This window comes from Eublepharis macularius, chromosome 14 (assembly GCF_028583425.1).
Source record: "Eublepharis macularius isolate TG4126 chromosome 14, MPM_Emac_v1.0, whole genome shotgun sequence".
NCBI classification, from domain to species: Eukaryota; Metazoa; Chordata; class Lepidosauria; order Squamata; family Eublepharidae; genus Eublepharis; species Eublepharis macularius.
This window is the reverse complement of record NC_072803.1, coordinates 36,972,663-36,990,547: the sequence shown is the minus strand read 5'-3', so window position 1 is coordinate 36,990,547 and position 17,885 is coordinate 36,972,663. Positions and strand designations below refer to the sequence as shown.

Sequence of the window (17,885 nt, the reverse complement as noted above, 5' to 3'; positions counted from 1 at the left end):
CCCAATTATCTGCAGCAGAAATATCTAGGTATAAGTGTTTTGGAAGATTATGCCCTCAAAGGTAACCAGACTTAACAGCTGCAGAAAAAAAATGCTGTGGCCAAGTTGAACCTCAGTTTGGGAACTTCTGACTTAATTAGATTTTCAATGTTGTTTTTTGCCAACAAGCATAGAACTCATTCTGATATATACAGTGCAATCCTATGGTGAGTTACTCCAGTCTAAGCCCATTGGAGTCAATGGACTTAGACTGGAGTAACTCTCCATAGGATTGCACTGTTAGTATTTGCTTAGCAGTTCTAGTGTTCCAAGTACTTAGATATATCATCATAGTAATCCTTAGAGCAACCTTATGAAGTAGACACTATTTTTATCTCCACACTACAGACTGGGGACTGAGGCTGAAAGTGAGTAAATTGCCTGAGTCCACCTAGTGTGTTTGTGGATGTGATGATGTTTGAAATGACAGCCTCTTGGACCACAACTAATAAAGCTTTCTAATACTGTAAGAAGGGAGAAAAGGGGGACTTTAACATGCTACGTGCTAAGCTTCTTCAGAATTGCACTGTTTAAGACCTGAACTTGGCTGCATGGATTAATCTGCTCTCAAAAATCAGTACGTTATCTTTGGAGGGGGGATTCCTTTTCCACACTCAACCATTTCTCATCCATCATTTTTAGCCAAAGCACACTTCACTAAAGCACAATCCACTGAAAGGCCTTTTGTGCTTTACACATAAAATATATCTTCCTTTTCAGTAGATGTTGCACAGGAAATATTCTTGGTGGGCTATGCCAATGACATCTCTAAATAAATAAAGCTTCATGTTGGTACTGTGACTTGGTGACTTTGGGCAAATCCTATCCAAGGGATGTGCACACTTTTGCTCTGAATTGGTGCACATGGTTATGGCAGCTAATGAAGTTTTCCATCACTTCAGGTAAAGACAAGAAAGGAAGTTGCAGCCTCTCTCGTGTTGACAGCACCACCTGCCTTTTTCCTGTTGAAGAGAAAGCTGTGGAGTACTACTTCGCTTCTGATGCTAGGTCTGTGGCGCCCACTTAGTGAGCAAGAATGGCCCTGTGTCTTCTTTCCACATTGGGTATCAGGGAGGAGATTGAGTAAAGGGATAATGCAGCAGAGTGCTACATCAGCAGTGAAGACCAGAGAGGAGAGTGTAACACGAACCATAGGTTCATAATTAATATGCAGTTTATGCTACAGGTGCATGACAAAGACATGCATATCACCTGAGGGTTAGGCTTGGTTGACCCATGCAGGAGAATGAGATGGGGATGAGGTGGCAGAGCCCTAAAATTGGTACAGTGGATTCTGCCTTTTCAGGTTGTAGGGGAGCATCCCACGTTGGAATGTTCCCTGCAGATAGAAAACTAACCCAGTAAGCTCAGAGCAGGACTATCAGGCTCCGTGTTGTGCACCAGTTTGGTGTAGTGGTTAAGAGCGTGGGATTCTAATCTGGAGAGCTGGGTTTGATTCCCCCCTCCTCCACTTGAAGCCAGCAGGGTGACCTTGGGTCAGCCACAGCTTCTAGGAGCTCTCTTAGCCCCACCCACCTCACAGGGTGTTTTGTTGTGGGGATAATAATGACAGCTATGTAGAAAACAGGGAATCCCCGGCAGACTTTGTGCTTGGTCTACCTCGCAGGGGATCTGAGGATGCCACTCTGAAATCCTCAGAGGCAAGGTGGGAAGCTGGCATAACAAACATATGCTGTCTCGTGTTACAATAGGAAAAGGTCTTATTGGCATTAACCTCGTTCATGAACGCCTCTAGCATCTGGTACACTATCTGGTACATATGATCACGTGCTTTTGATCTAAAATGACCCAGGGCTCTTGATAAAACTTACAGGCACTGATGTCATCTACAGTGGTTGCTTTTGCTGTCCTCAGTGGCTGCCATTGGCTTTGCCTTTGGTTCTCTCTCACTCCCACCATTCGGCTCCATTCTCAACTTTCTTACAGTGCCGTTATCGAACACACTAACAGAGTGATCTTTCTGGAAGATGACGATGTGGCAGCTGTTGTGGATGGCCGTCTTTCCATCCACCGAATCAAGCGCACGGCTGGTGATCATCCTGGCCGGGCTGTTCAGACCCTGCAGATGGAGCTTCAGCAGATCATGAAGGGTACGCTTTTGTGACCAGGACTTTCCAAACTTAGTTTTTAGCCTCAGAGAGGCTCCGTCTTCCTTGCATCATTCTTTTCCTTGGCATGCCGTGTACTTGCCCTCCCAGCCACAGCTTCTTCATTTGCTTTCAGCCAGGCTTGGCTGTGTGTAAGAGGGGCTTGGCAGAGGTGCTGTTTTTCCCTCCTCATATCTCTGGCAAGTTTTATTTTTCCATGGGGGTTGCGGGGGGTGGAGGATGGCACTACACTTTAGGAAACTTGAGGATTTCCTCCACTTAAATGGGCAACCACTTCCTGCCACGTGGGATTTAAGAATGGAGAGCAGTACTAAGTGTCGTTCCTACTAGTAACTGGTGTTAGTTTCCAGATTGGTCCTCAGTGAGCTGTGAAGTAATAGCTTTGGGGACTGGGACTGGCTTCACTCTCCTTGTTGCTTCCTGATTGTTCAGGCTCAATTTTTAACTCGGACTTTTTCAAGCTGCTCTAGCCGTCCCACCCATCTTTTACGGACTGTCACTGTTCATTGTTTATCCTTCACTGCTCTGTGTTCTTGACTGTAACTTCCTCATGAGCAACTAGCATGCTACACATCATAAGGGTAGTTGGGTTACGCATCTGGCCTTCAGCTCTAGCATACTCCTTACATGTTGGAAGACAGTGAAGTGGGTTTTCCCCACTATGCTGTATCGTGTTAGGGTGATGCTATCCACAGAATCAAAGTGACCATTTTGTTTCCCACATAGTGTGTCTTTTGTTTCTTAAAGGTAACTTCAGTTCATTTATGCAGAAAGAAATTTTTGAGCAGCCAGAATCTGTTGTTAACACGATGAGAGGAAGAGTAAACTTTGATGACTACACTGGTAAGCTGAGGTTTGTTAAATTGGGGGAAGATAAATATATATGAAGTGCCTATTAAAACGTGACTCAGAGCTGCATGTTATAATTCTTAATATATACTTTTAAGCATTTTTTTTCTTTTGCAAATACAGCTTCTGGGATTGCTTTAGGAGTTTGGCATTTAACCCTTTCCTCTCCTACTATGTTTTTATTCCCCAAATTGTTTTTATTCCTGCTAGAGAAAACATACCTTTCCCCCTACATCTGGGAGAGAAAACCCATCCATTGTTTCTCCATCTCCTCGTACAAGCTATGCATTAGGTAGGGCGTGATACTAACCTCCCTGGTGGTGGTAGAGAGTACCATCAGGTTTAATAAATAAAAAATAAATTAAGAAAAGGCAACCCCCTGGTAGGGTTTTCATGGTGAGAGACTAACAGAGGTGGTTTGCCATTGCCTGCCTCTGCAACTCTGGTCTTCATTGGACGTCTCTCATCCAGTTACTAACCGAGGCTGACCCTGCTTAGCTTCCAAGATCTGACAAGAGCAGGCTTGCCTGGGTTATCCTGATCAGGGCACTAAGCTGCTTGACAGTCAATAAACAGGGCCTCCCACTCCCCTCTCTTTGTTTCCTCCGATGATATCTCTTGAAACTCATTACATTGGTCCTTCCCCCATAGGTGGGAGTATAGCACCTCATTGTCTTTAAATCTTCAAAATAACCTTGAAAATCATTGTTGGTACATTTATTTTGTTCAGTCAATTTTCTGTGCTAGAAATAATACCTAAACTTTTTGTCTATATTTGTGACAGTAAATCTTGGGGGCTTGAAAGATCACATTAAGGAAATCCAGAGATGTCGACGTCTAATCCTTATTGCTTGTGGGACAAGTTACCATGCTGCAGTCGCAGTAAGTGGCTGGCCCTGAATTCTTAAATAGCATTTCTAGCATATTTAACAAGTTAGTGTGATAGTTTATTTTATTTAAAACAACGTTATGCCAATTTCCCACCCAAATAGGGTCCCCAAGGTGGCATAGTTTGGAGATTGGACTTGCTGTATGGCCAGACAACAATTGAAAATTTTGTTTGGTGATTGCATTAGTTCATTTGGTTTTGAAAACAGAATACTGTACTAAGTGACATTCAGGTGTACGCTACTTCAGACAGGGAGTAATTATCAGTCTGAGCACGGAAAGGAGAGTTAGAAGAAGTGTAAGAACTGCCTCCTGGTGGTGGTTCTGTGTCCATTTGTGAAATGATTCTCCATTTGTGGGAGTGCCTGACCAGTCTTAGTGCTGAAAATGTGGTGACTTTTGGGGCAGGGTACCCAAAGTGAAAAGTCAAACAACATTCCTTTTTTCCTTTTCAATAATGACAGGATGGAGTTTGGTGGCAAGAAATGGATATTCCCCCTGGGGTTTGCCACATGAAGTAGTTGCTTCAAAGGCTGAGATGTTAGTAATTTTCCTCTTTCTGTTTTCACCAGACTCGTCAAGTGCTGGAAGAATTGACTGAATTGCCTGTCATGGTGGAACTAGCCAGTGACTTCTTGGACAGAAACACTCCAGTCTTTAGAGATGATGTATGCTTTTTCATCAGCCAGTCAGGTAAGGCCTGTGTCCTGGAAGTGTTCTCACAGGAGAAGGTTGGAATGGAACAACAGAAGAACAATTTTTATTAGAGGAGATTGACAGCCGGAAAAACTCACAGTCTTTGATTCTGGACACTGCAGAGGAAGGTTGTGATTTAGTGTAGCTCAGGAACACATGTCTAGTTGAAATTTTCCTTTCAGGATCTTTTAGTATGAAGTACTTCTTAACCATCCCATTGCTGTACAGACAGTTCATTTTTAGAAGTAACTAGGCATAGATCTGGTGCTAATTATAATTAGAGCTCATTGATAACATGGCACATGCAAGAGAAAAGCAAGGCCGAAGCTTGCCTGCACCTGAAGTGTTGAGTACCTAGCTCTGTCAACAGAGTGCCTTGCCATCCCCCGGAAGGGTGAGAGAAGAAGGGAGGAACCGTCCACTCCTGGATCTCCAGTACCTGACCAGACGGCTGGCAAGGCTGCCCCAGTCTTGGTTAAGCCTTTCAAGAACAGCTGAGTGCCTGGTCATGAAATTCATATCCTTATCTCCACCAGGATATATTGCTTAAAGGCAGCAATTCCAGTTTCTCACCGATAAACTAAAAACAAACTCAGTTTTTTCATTATTTCATTCAAGATTATCAGAGAAGACTTTAATGAAGTAACTAATTTGCAACTGGATATATCTAAGCAAAAGACCTTTACTGGTAAACTTCCGTACACCTTTTTGAAAGATATGACTGCATATAACTTAATAGATCCTTGGTGATTCACAAACCCAGAAATACAGGAGTAGACTTCCTTTCTAGGCCACACAATACATACTCTAGGATAAATTTCTTTGGAACCTCAACATCATTAACTTGGATATAAGAAGTCAAGCTTGAATATATGATATGGGCAGATCACATCCCTATTAAGTTAATTTGGGAGACTAATATACCCAGGGGTCATTTTGTAGAAAAAGAGCTGCTCGGACTCTTAGCATAACTCATTAGCATATGCCACAACCCTTGACCAGGCCGAAATGGCCAGGATTCGGCTGCTGCCAGAAAGGGGAGTGTTCCCCCACCTGGAAGTGGCCCGATCAGGGCCGTTTTGGCCCCAATCCAGGCTGAAAGGGGCTCAAAATGGCCATTTTGGGCACGTTTTGGGCTGGATCAGGCCCAGAACAGCCCAGATCGGGTCGGTGCCAGGCAGGGGAGGGGTTCCCCACCAGGCACTGACCCAATCCTGGCAGTTTTGGCCTTGATCCCGGCCGAAACAGGCCCCAAATGGCCAAAAATGGCACCGGCACCCGGCACCTACCTGATCCAGGCTGTTTCTGCCCCAATCGAGGCCTAAATGGCCCAAAATTTTTCAAAGTCACCTGACTGTTGGGGGAACTACCAGAATGGCATTCCTGTGTGTTCCCCCTCCAAATGAGCCCTGAATATACCTCATAGTTATCTGTATTAAAATTGAATACAGATTTGGATGGGAGACCTCTAAGAAAGACCAGGGTTGCTATGCAGATGCAAGCAATGGCAAACCACCTCTTTTAGTCTCTTGCCTTGAAAATCTCAATAGGGGTTGCCATAAGTTGTCTGCAGCTTGACTGCACTTTCCACCACCATACATTAGAAAGGACCCTGAACAGGCTAAAACAAAAATAAGTTTGAATATGTGGATAAACCATTGTAAGCATTTGACCACCTTATACTACGTTTTCTAGCGATGACAAGCCATAAAGATCCCAGGGGTATACATTCACTGAAAAGTTTAAGGTTGAAATCACTTCCTCTTTGTAGAGCACCAAAAGCAATGGTGATACACCAGAAGATAGTTTACTTTTCCCTTTATACCACACCCTAATGGGTTCTTACGTTTAAGTTAAATTGTGAAATAATTCTGATGCTTACACTATTAATAGTTGATTTTTGACATGTATTTTGAAAATGGAACCATTCAGTGGTATGTTTTGTGTCTTAAAATCTGTTCAATTCAATAAGAAAAGTTTATTGGTATGGTTGGAGATAAGAAATTTAATGATATTGTGTGCCCAAAATGGATTCTGTAAGTTTTTTAATTTATATATAAAAATAGTAAGAATATGACACACCCAAGTTTTCCTGAAGAAAATGCATTTCTCATTCCTGGAACAACATTGATACCAAAGAGGAAAATCTGTGTAAATGCAGTGAAGCAAAGTACATTTAGAACACCAAGGGGAAAGGCAGAATTTTGCATTTTAATATTAAACTTTAGTTGTAAGCTGCAAATTTAGATCCTAAGTTCCTTGTAAGTCTCTATGTTGTGTGTGTGCATGTAATAATTATATGCACATGCAGAGATCTGTCAAAAATCACTTGTGTGGCAATGGGTTATGTAGAAGAGTCAGCAACAGGAAAATATATTCTCTGATCATACCAGTTAACGGATTTCAAGTCCTGTTTATTTCAGTGAACTTTAGTACTTGTGCTCAAGGGAATACAAGATGCACTGAACAATTCATACCGGGTTGTCTCCTTAGTTTGCATGATACACCTCATTTATTTAACACTTCACAACACTCCAACCAAACAGTTCCACTGTGGTATTGCATCTTAAACAGATAATATCTGTAGTCCCCATTCCCCAGTCAGCATGTGCTTCTCGTTTACAACGCAGCTGTCACTGAAATTGTTTCTGCCCTATTATTGTATCCTGGGAGCTTTTTGTTTGTGGAACTGAGCAAAAGCAGCATTCTTGAAAATTAGGAGCCCGTGAGTACATGGCTGTTGTCATACAGTACATTCAGGACTTTTACCAGCCAACTTCCATCTGTCCTAGTAGGTGAGACAGCAGACACCTTGATGGCTCTTCGATACTGTAAGGAGAGAGGAGCTCTCACTGTAGGAATCACAAATACTGTGGGTAGCTCCATATCCCGGGAGACAGACTGTGGAGTGCATATCAATGCTGGACCAGAGATTGGTGTTGCCAGCACAAAGGTGAGCATTCCTTATATAGCCAGAAATGCTAATCTGCAACCAAGAAGGTCTAATTTTTGTCTGAATAAATGTAGGTTTGACTATCTTGTTCATGTACTTTGCACACTGGAATTCTATATTTGAATGCATATTGGAATTTATAAAATGAAAATTTTCTCAAGGAGAGGTTTGCAAGCTGGGGAGGATGTGGTATGAGCCACCATATCTCACTGTTCAGTGACAGCGTATCTTCTGGGCTGAACTGTACAGTACACTTTCCTGAAGTCAGGTCACCAGACTTCAGGTATTCTGTGTTTCCAAGGCTTATGCAAGCCCAGTTCTGATCAGGACTATGGACAGATGAGCTTAGATCAGTCCACACAGTTTTCCAGACACTGAGCAGCCTACTGCTTTGCCATGTTGGGAAAACATGTGTAATGATAACATGTTTTGGGGGAAACTTAATGCATAGCTTATGTTTTCCCAACAGTGCAAAATAGTAACTTCCTGGAGCTGTTTCAGGTGGGGAAAATGGTGCAGGGAAGAGGTCTAAGTCCCCCCTCTCTGTGCACCAGAGCCCTGATCTAAATTGGGCCATAAGTATCTTGGAAGAACAAGGTAAATGATAATAATAACATTTGAATCATATACTGCCCTTCAAGAAAACTTATCACTCACCCAGAGCGGTTTACAAAGTATGTCATTATTATCCCCATAACAATCATCTGGGGGATGGAGGGCTGAGAGAGCTCTGAGAGAGCTGTGACTGACCCAAGGTCACCCAACTGGCTTCAAGTGGAGGAGTAGGGAATCAAACCCGGTTCTCCAGATTAGAGTCCTGCCACTCTTAACCACTATACCAAAGCGGCCTGACCTAACAGATAAGTCTGTTGACTTGACCTGGAGACATACTTGGGGAAAGTTTTTTATTGTGTACTTTTTCAAACTACCCAGTAAGGTAAATTAGGTTGAGAAAACACCTTTTAATGGTGTTTGATTTTTAAACCTATGGCACCTTTATCCCAAGGTGTATGATTCCCTATGCCACATTCTCTACTCCTTGCAGAAACATGAACGGAAGGAAGCTAGGGTGATGGCACAGAAGCTCTGTCATTTTTAATGCTAGCTCTCTTCTACCTGAGATTTCCAAATCTGGATAATTTATCAGTGGTTGACGTTTTGTATTGATTTCCAAATTCCCGTTTGCCAAATTGCATCAGTTTATTTGTATATAAGGAGTAAATTGGCATTGTTGGAACTATTGTTATTGCTATTGCTTTATTTACCTTGCAGGAGAAAGGGCTTTTTTTGTGTTGGCAACTGTCCGATTGTGACGTTTTGCAACTGAAAAAAGTTGTATGCTGCGTGTTTTAAAATGTCTTTACTTCAGTCGGTCTGCTTCAGTCAGTCTACTTTACAGTATTATATCAAGGCTTGTTTTCTTGCAGATGTCTTTTTCCTGCCTATGTTCATGTACGATTTCCTCTTGCTCATGTTTGCCATGGCATTTCCCTCCTCCCTTACCTGCACAGCTCCCCCTCTCCTCTGCAGCTGGATCATTCTTTTGTTTTATGTTGTGTGACTTCTAGTTATATTTAAGAATTTTAGCTTACATAAACAATACCTATTAGCTGGGAAAGGAAAGATTGTTTCTTTGCCAACCAATACAAATATTAATCTGCACTGTTGGTCATGGAGCATTCCTGGAATACTGCCGGTGTTTTTCTCTATTTCTTTGAGGGAACTTTTCCAGATGTCTGAGGCTGCTGTATCTGTGGTGTGGGGTGAGATCAGGATACAGATAATAATAGTGAAGGCAGCATGTGGCATGCAAAATACTTGGTTAAATCCCTTAAGGTACATTTTCATACAAGTGAATAGTTCCACCAGCTTTGTACTTGGTATTAAGTTTTACTCTGTGAGGACTTATTGCAAGTATCCCCTCTGCCCTGTATCAGTCTCTGGTTAAAAACAAACAATTATGGGTGATATGGAAGGTATTCTCCTTGTCTGAGAGAGGGGGAGCCTCCTATTTTCTAACTGGGGCTTGATGCTTCCCAGAGCCCTTCAGCTGCTGATTCCTGTATGAACTGTATCTAGAGAGAGCTGCCACCCCCACTGGCTCCCCTTTCTTGGTGTTCCTGCTCCCTGTACAGTTCCCTGACAATAAGCTGCCTTTTCTCCCTCCCTGTTTCCTTCCATCTCTCTTAATCAGATGCCAATCAGGCTCCTAGGTGAGTTTGTCTTTGCCCTCCCCTCCCAGGTAATGAAGCTATTTCCCTTTTTTCCTCGAATTTCTAAGGCATATTTAACAAATAGCTGGCCTTGTCCCAGATTTGTATGCTAGGGCAACAGCTGCTTGTTGTGGAGGAATTGCCATAATATTAAATTAGCTACAACTGTATGAGTTCACTTGTTGATTCAGGTGTGAAAGGATTTCATTGCAGCCACTGGTCCAATTTTTTTTTTGTCTAGATTAGCCTTTGGAAAATATTTGTGTTACAACACACATGGTTAAAAATGGCAGAATCTGTTTCTTAAACCTATTTTCTGCTTCCCTAGAGGGTCAAGTAAGCTGCCATCATTTACATTCTGAGGGCTTTTAGTCTGAGGTAATCTATGATTAGATCCTCCCTGGAAAAGTATTACTAGAGCACGTTAGCACTTGGGGAAATGATTGGGGTGGGGAGTCAGGCAAGCAGGGACTCATTCCTTCAGGGTAGAAGCAGGCTCTGGTAGTTTGGATAGCAGTCATGCGCCCATTACGGCTTCATGCAGTGAAGTTTCTGCTGTAACTGTAGGCTCTTGTGTAGATGAGAGCTCAGGGTCCATGTGGGGATGGAAGGATAGTGTGGAGGTTAGGGAGAACTTTATGGTACCCAAGGCACTATCAAGAACACAAAGTCTACCAAGAGCATATTTAAGTAAACCTTCACCACCACCAAGGCAAAGAGGGCAGAAATAAACAGCATTCCCAAATTCCAAAGTTTGTGTGTGTGCAGGTGGATTGTTGCCCAGATATGTAGTCTTTATGCAAAGATGAGTTTTGTCGGCCCTGCATTTATTGGGATGGTTCATACATAAAGGTAAGCCATGGTTTAATGAAACCATGGCTAGTTTGTGCAACAAGGCATTGGTGCTCAGATGACTGTCAGTTCCTGTTTTGTTTTACCAATTCCTGGTTTAAAGTACCGTCACTCTTTCTTCCACTTCCCTTCCAGTGACCTGGATGGTATTGTAGCCTGCTTTCTACTGCCCAACTCAGGGCAAAGCTTCATCACATGTCAAACTCACCTGCCATTGGCTGGTGGGAACACAAGGGCATGGTAGCAGTTCTTGGCATATCAAGCAATTGCTGAGCTACATACGCTTCTCATAGACAAGCAAAGGAAGCCTGCAAGTTGTCAGATTTCCATGCTAATAACTACGAAAACTGATCTGTTACTGATTCCATCGTCTTCCCCACAGTCAAAGTGAAATTCCCTCCCGACTGTCCCTTCTGTGCTCTGAGTGATGCAGTACCTGTAATATGCTATCAAGTTGCTTCCGATTTATGATGACACTATGAATTAACAACCTCCAAAATGTCCTGTCATTGACAGTCTTGCTCAGGTCTTGGAAACTGAAGGCTGTGGCTTTTTTTATTGAGTCTACGTTGGGTCTTCCTCTTTTCCTATTGCCTTCAATTTTTTCTAGCATTATTGTCTTTTCCAGGGAGTCTTCTCAAAAGTATGATCGCCTCAGTTTAGTCATTTTAGCTTCTAGGGAGAATCTAGGCTTGATTTCATCTAGAACCCACTTATTTGTCTTTTTGGCAGTCCATGGTATCCATAAAACAGTCCTCTGACATCACATTTTGACTGAATAAATCTTCTTCCAGTCAGCTTTCTTCGTTGTTCAACTTTCACATCCGTACTTAGTAATGGAGAGTACGAGAGTATGAATTATCTTGATCTTGGTCCTGAGCAACACATTCTTATCCTTAAGGATCTTTTCTAGTTACTTCACGGCTGCCCTTCAAAGTCTCCATCTCCTTCTGCTTTCTTGGTGCTCACCCTCTCCCCCAAGGAAAAAGCAGCAGAAAGCCTCGAGTCGGTATGAATGCAGAGAAGCAGCCCAGTTGGCCTCAAAAGCCACTTGTCTCTCTGTGGCGTAAGTGCAGCTAGGGTGCTTGCACAATCAGTGTGCTGAATAGTCAGTGCTTCATTGGTATTGAGTTTGTCCTTAGGGATAAACTAAAGTTGGATGCTGCACTGCTGGGTCTTAAAGAGAGAATTTCTAGGTTCAGAGACAAAGTTGGGGAGAGGCAGTGTGCTACCATGGACAGGCAGAAACGAGCAGTTTCATTTCTGGGCCATTATTGCCCAGGTACCACAATTGTGCATTATGTGAAACCATGATTAAGCTTAACTGTGGTTAATAAACTATCTAACTCTAACCAGAACTAATGCCACTGCCTGCATTTGGCTGACCAGTTGACTATGGTTAATTTAATTAAACCATGGCTTAATGTTACATCTGAACCTAATCTATTATCTCACGTTAGTTTCCCAGGCACTCATTCCTTCAGGGAATACATGGGCATTTTCCAATTTATCTTCATAATCCTGTTGGGTCAGTTAGCAGCATGCCCACCACTACTCAATGAGCATCTGGGCTGAGCAGGCTGAGCCTGCTCCACAGCCAGCACTCAGTCCTCAACATGCATTCCACTAGCATGTGTGCAGCTCACGGAAATACTTTACAGTGTTCGTTTTGCTCTGGGATGGTATCGAGTTGTATCTTCTATTAGAGGCAGGACTTCAGAATGCAACTTTATGTGCTCCTAAGCCTGCTGGCAGAGTGCCAAAACTACCAGATGTGGAACATAGCATTCTTCTCCAACTTACTGGACTGTGTAATCATTGTTTATGATAATGAGTTGACAATACTCAGGGAAACAGTCTAGGCTAGGCTGATGAAAAAGGCAATTAATGGAGGTCATGGCACAATGATGTATTCCTTCCAAGCAGTTACTGTGCTTGATAGCTATTCATAGTTTATGGAAAATAGCCCCTATAGTTTGGCAAACGTGATGATGTATGTGATCTATATCCGTGGAGCTCTGCTCAATTAAACTGCTTCCAGTTGAGAGTTGAGTTTGCATTGCCAAGATGCTCCAGGTGCTTAGTGAAGTTCCCACTGGAGGCCTCCTGAGGCTTCATCCACTCTTCCTGCGACCAGTGTAGGAGCTGCTTCTATGTGGCACTTCCCACACTACTTTGCTACGAGACTATAGGAATCCTATGGACGAATTGCATGGCTCAGTCCCACCCACTTACTGTTTCATGAGGAGGAAGGCAACGTTTGGGTAGCAGAGAATCATATCTCTGGGCCTGTCATTTTGGCCCCTATATTCAAACACTGTCTGGAGCAGAGTAGGAAAATGTCTTCCAAGCTACTCAACCGTGTAATTTAGCTGAATGTGTAGATCAGCTATGTGTTGGGAGGACTTGGTATGATAACGAGCCAGAATGCCTGGAGTGATTCCTGGTGCCCTGAAGTAAAATAAGTAACCCCATAGGTGGCAATGCAGTTACCTTAGGGAGTGATATTTATTTTCACAATGCTTGGGGTGTGCCAGGATCAGAGTTAGATAAGCTTTCAGCATGTCTTGAATTCTTTTGCTTTATGTTGTAAGTTTCAGGTAACTTGAAATGTTTGGGGAGATTTTGTCAACCATTCACAGTAATGCTTTTTTCCCTAGGCCTACACGAGCCAGTTTGTTTCATTAGTGATGTTCGCTCTCATGATGTGTGACGATAGAATTTCTATGCAAGAAAGACGGAAAGAAATAATGCGAGGCCTCAAGCTGTTGCCAGGTATGTACATATGTCCTGCTGTGAGATGATAGAGGAGGGCCCTTTTGAAGCAAGGCAAATGGGGACTTCAGTACATAACTGAATTGTGACTGTTGATATCAGAAGACATGAAAAGGAATTAGAGACAGATTATTCCAGACAATCGTGACTTCATATCTCAGTTGTTGCTGTTAGGGAAGGGTAAATAGTTTTCAGAATAACACGAGCTTATCTATTTGAAATGGGAATAAGATCCCCATGGTTTGTTCCAGGAAGAAGGCTGTCACTTTTGTTCTGAAGAATAAGCTGGGAAAGGCAGAATCGACAGGACAAATTTGCTGTTTGTGCCAGTTTGTCAATTATTCTGCTTAATTATTCCTGGCCCTCTTGACCCTTTGTGTTCAGCACAGAGTTGCACACAGGATGGTTTTTGGTCCAGTAAGCAAAACTCCTTTAATCTGTACTTTTGAATTGATTGAACAACGGTTGTCTTGGAGGGAATCTTTGAACCTATTCCCCAAGTTCTGAATGGCCCAGGAAAGGAACCCTTGAACTAGAGCACAAGTCCATAAATGAGGCAGCCAAGGGTGCAGCTGTAAGTCAGGACTTTGGTGTCGGGAGGCATCTACAGTTCCATGGCAGGGGACAGATGGGAGATGTGCAATGTCTGTCTTGGACACATGCCTAAAGGAAAAGATTTATAAGCTCTATAAGTATAGATTAGCCAGCAACTACAGTTTCTGTTGTTTTACTAGTGTTCTGTCTTAATTCTCTCTGCTTGTAGATTGTCACAAATATCTGTACTTTCTACAATATATGTGTAGTTAATAAAGCTTTTAAACCTTTGATCTCTGGGTTTACTGAAATTGGATCTCTTTGGAAGATCTCATGCCTAGGCTGCTTTGGACATGCTTATCAAGGAAGCAGTGCTGAAAGGACAGTTCTAACTGAGAAGGAAAGGGGGGAGAGGGATAAGAGAACCAGATCTGACCAGAGGTGGCCTGAGGGAAAAGGATGGCAGTTCAGAACAGGTGCTGACCAGGGGTCCCAGAAGTTCCCTCTGGTGATAGCAAGCTTACCTAAGGGAAAGGAAGAAGGTGTTTTATTTGATTAATTAATATTTCAGAAAGGGCATGATTATATTGGTTTTTCCAAAATTCCAGAATTGTTTCTGAAGCTTGTTTTGGGTAAATTTTTGGGGTTTTAGAATATTCGGTATCACTAGACCTTATTTTTGTCCAGAGGCCAGCTCTACCACCCATTGAAAACAGCCCTAGTTAAAAAAAACACAATTCCTGAATTTCAGGAGTGCCTTGCTTCATTTTGGGTATTTCTGAACTGAGACAAGGAACTTGAGGCACCGTTTCAGGTTAAAAATATCCAAAGGCACACCTGTGTATGGCATATAGCAATCTTGGTACATGGAACAGAGCCCCAATACGAAGGAGGGAGGGAGTGAGTGGCTGGGAAAGCCAAGTACTGGGGGAAACCTGTTGCAGTAGCTCCTGTCTACCAGCTGTCAAAGGCTGCTGAGCATCATGGCAGACTCCTTGTTTCGTTGGACACAGTAAACGAAAGCTTAGTGTATGAAAGAGAGCAGAATATTAAAAAGCCAAGGCAAACTATGCATATCTTTGGTTTCTAATCATTATAAGAGGCATGATGCTATGGCCACGATACACATATTCCACCATCAAGGCAATGGCAGTGGTATTTAGATTTGAATTGGGCAATTTAGGAAACCAGCCTCTGATCTTAATACTCAGTGCTGATGAAAGGTCCCTTTAAAACCTTCTGAAGCATCTGATTATGATCAGACTCTGAAGCCACACGCTGACGTGCAGATTTTATTACGGGTTTAAATATAGTAAACAGTTTTGTTTTCCTGTACAAAAACAAATCTTCCCAAATGCTTGCAACCAATGAGATGAGTAAGTAAGTATCCCTCTCTGTGTAATTTTGTGTGTGTTTTGTGTATTGTCTGCCATTTGCTCCTCATAATAGACTTGATTAAAGAAGTGCTGAGCATGGACGATGAGATCCAGAAACTGGCCACAGAGCTTTACCACCAGAAGTCTGTCCTCATTATGGGACGTGGCTATCACTATGCAACATGCCTGGAAGGTGCTCTGGTAAGTGGCCTGCTTTTTCTTTCGTAGCATGAAGGGGCTTCACCAGGGCCTCACTTCTGAGTGCAAGATGGACAAGTGCAGGGCAGAACTGTAAGCTGCTTTGGGTCCCCATTGGAGAGAAAAGTAGGGTATAAATAAATACACCTGTTGTTGGACAAGAATACAGAGAAAGCACTCTTTAAAAACAAGTTTCTGGAATTTTGTGCTTGACAATCAGGCTGGCAACCACTCAGAAGGAGGTTTATGGGGGCCCTTACTGATGGCTAAGAAGTGCTACTTTTAGCTCCGTGACTTGCCAGGTATGCAGGCAAACATTAAAATTATCCCCTAGTCCCCTCTTCCTTCACAAATCCATCTTGGGATGAATATAAAATCTTTCATTGTGAGTCTTAATTTTTAGTGTGGCAGGTACTAATGCTCTGCTGCTCTTCCCTAGAAAATTAAAGAGATCACATATATGCATTCAGAAGGTATTCTGGCTGGTGAGCTGAAGCATGGACCTCTTGCCCTGGTAGATAAGCTGATGCCTGTAATCATGATCATCATGAGGGACAACACATATGCTAAGTGCCAGAATGCTTTGCAGCAAGTTATAGCAAGGCAGGTGAGTGAATGTGGCTAATGCTGCAGTTTTCCAAGCCCCACACAGAGAGGAGCAAGTGCGCTGTTCCTCAGGTATAAAGTATTAGATGGGGGAAACTGAAATATAATTATAGCTGATAGTTGAAAAAAGGCACCCGTTTCTTACTTCCATGATTGATTCCAGTTCACTTTGCTTTAATTCTGGACCAGGATATGGTAGGCACTATTTTTTTAGATTGCCGAGGAACAGAATTTGTGCCAAAATGGCTGGCTTTGATTCAGTTATCTGGTCAGATCAGAACATACTGGGCAGGCAGAAGACACACACACACAGTGTGCAGCCTGCATTTCCTGTTAGTATTTTAACCTTCCTGCATTTGTTTCTGGGAACCAAGCTAGACAAAATGGAGGCAGCCGTCACAGTGGTAGTTTGCATCTCTATTAGGGAAGGCAGGTATTAAAAATACAACTGTTGAGATTACTAAATGCCTTCTATGCATCATGTGAGATTTAGGGTCAAACTAAATGTACTGGTGAACTCTTGGCTTCCAGAGGTTCACGGGCGCCATTTTGAAGTGTTTTTAAAAACCAATGAGGCCTAATCCGATGTCTTTTAAACTGCCGAAACAACCTCAGGATGGGGGGTGCGCGCACACACGCAGCTGTTTTGGCACTTTAAAAGGCACGTTGGAGGGAGAGCGCCTTACCGTGGGCCTGATCAGGACCAGACCCTTGTGGCATTTTAAAAACACTTTAAATGGCTCCAGTGAAACCGTGGCAGCCATGAGTTAGACATCCCATTTAGTTTAGCTCTTACAGACATAACGAAAGAAAGAGCTGGAATTCTCTTGAGGTTTTACTGGATCCTGGAAGGGCTGCAGTATTGTGCCCCTGGTTTTTGGAAGTTCAGCAGCCACTGTGCATGTTTACTTGGAAGCAGGAAGAGAAGACCCAGGATTTCAGATTAATGACTGGCAATTTGTGTTTGAGTCTAATGACTTAAAGTGAAATGGAACACATTGCACCTATACTTCTTCATTCCAAAAGAAAGAGAGTATCACAGTATCAAGACCAGCGTAAAAAAAAATAGCCATGAAAATGAACGTATTTGGTATTTAGTTCATTTTCATGGCTATTTTCTTTATACTGGCCTTTACATTTTTAAGCAACAAATGAAATATACCAAGTGAATGGTAGTAAATACTGCAGAGTGAGCTGTCAATCAAGTGCTGTTTTCTGTTGGAATAACAAAGTGAACCATACCTAAATGAAATGGGAAAATATTCCTTTGCTGAGGGTAAGTCAGTGATCCTTGGATGCAGCAAAAAAGCTTAGGGTTTTGAAGTCACAGTTAATTTAATGGTGTCCTCTATTATTGTGACAATATAATTTGTGCCTTCAACACAAGGGGGGTAGTGCTTGACTGACTGAATTTCAGCGGGGAGAATATGACTCCCCCTCCCAGTATCTTCCTTGATGATTTGGCTTCTTCCAGGGGCGACCTGTTGTGATTTGTGACAAGGAAGATATTGAAACCATCAAAAACAATAAGCGAACAATCAAAGTCCCTCACTCAGTGGACTGTCTTCAAGGGATCCTCAGTGTAATCCCTTTACAGCTTCTGGCATTCCATCTTGCAGTCCTCAGGGGCTATGATGTAAGTAGTCTGTGTTTACAATATCTGTAGCTCACCCTGTCTGAGAAGGTTAAAGGTGTTTGTCTTTCTTCTTCATACTAGTTACAGGTAGGAGGTCACTCTTGGTAAGAGTTAACAGAGGATTGTTTAGGTGGAACTTGA

The 17,885-nt window shown here is 42.7% G+C and overlaps 1 protein-coding gene across 5 annotated transcripts in view; it reads left to right on the top strand.

Annotated features, from left to right (window-relative positions):
• The window catches only part of GFPT1 (glutamine--fructose-6-phosphate transaminase 1), a 42,323-nt gene that overhangs the window by 19,984 nt on the left and 4,454 nt on the right, over positions 1-17,885 (top strand). For 3 of the 5 annotated variants that reach the window (XM_054997475.1, XM_054997472.1, XM_054997474.1), the window contains 10 exons: positions 942-1,047; positions 1,987-2,150; positions 2,916-3,011; positions 3,802-3,899; positions 4,478-4,598; positions 7,394-7,554; positions 13,280-13,394; positions 15,378-15,505; positions 15,942-16,109; positions 17,583-17,744. In XM_054997475.1, the coding sequence (XP_054853450.1) occupies positions 942-1,047; positions 1,987-2,150; positions 2,916-3,011; positions 3,802-3,899; positions 4,478-4,598; positions 7,394-7,554; positions 13,280-13,394; positions 15,378-15,505; positions 15,942-16,109; positions 17,583-17,744 (1,319 nt within the window). The remainder of the gene's footprint in view (positions 1-941; positions 1,048-1,986; positions 2,151-2,915; positions 3,012-3,801; positions 3,900-4,477; positions 4,599-7,393; positions 7,555-13,279; positions 13,395-15,377; positions 15,506-15,941; positions 16,110-17,582; positions 17,745-17,885) is intronic. The other 2 variants (XM_054997476.1, XM_054997473.1) reach the window with 1 other exon arrangement.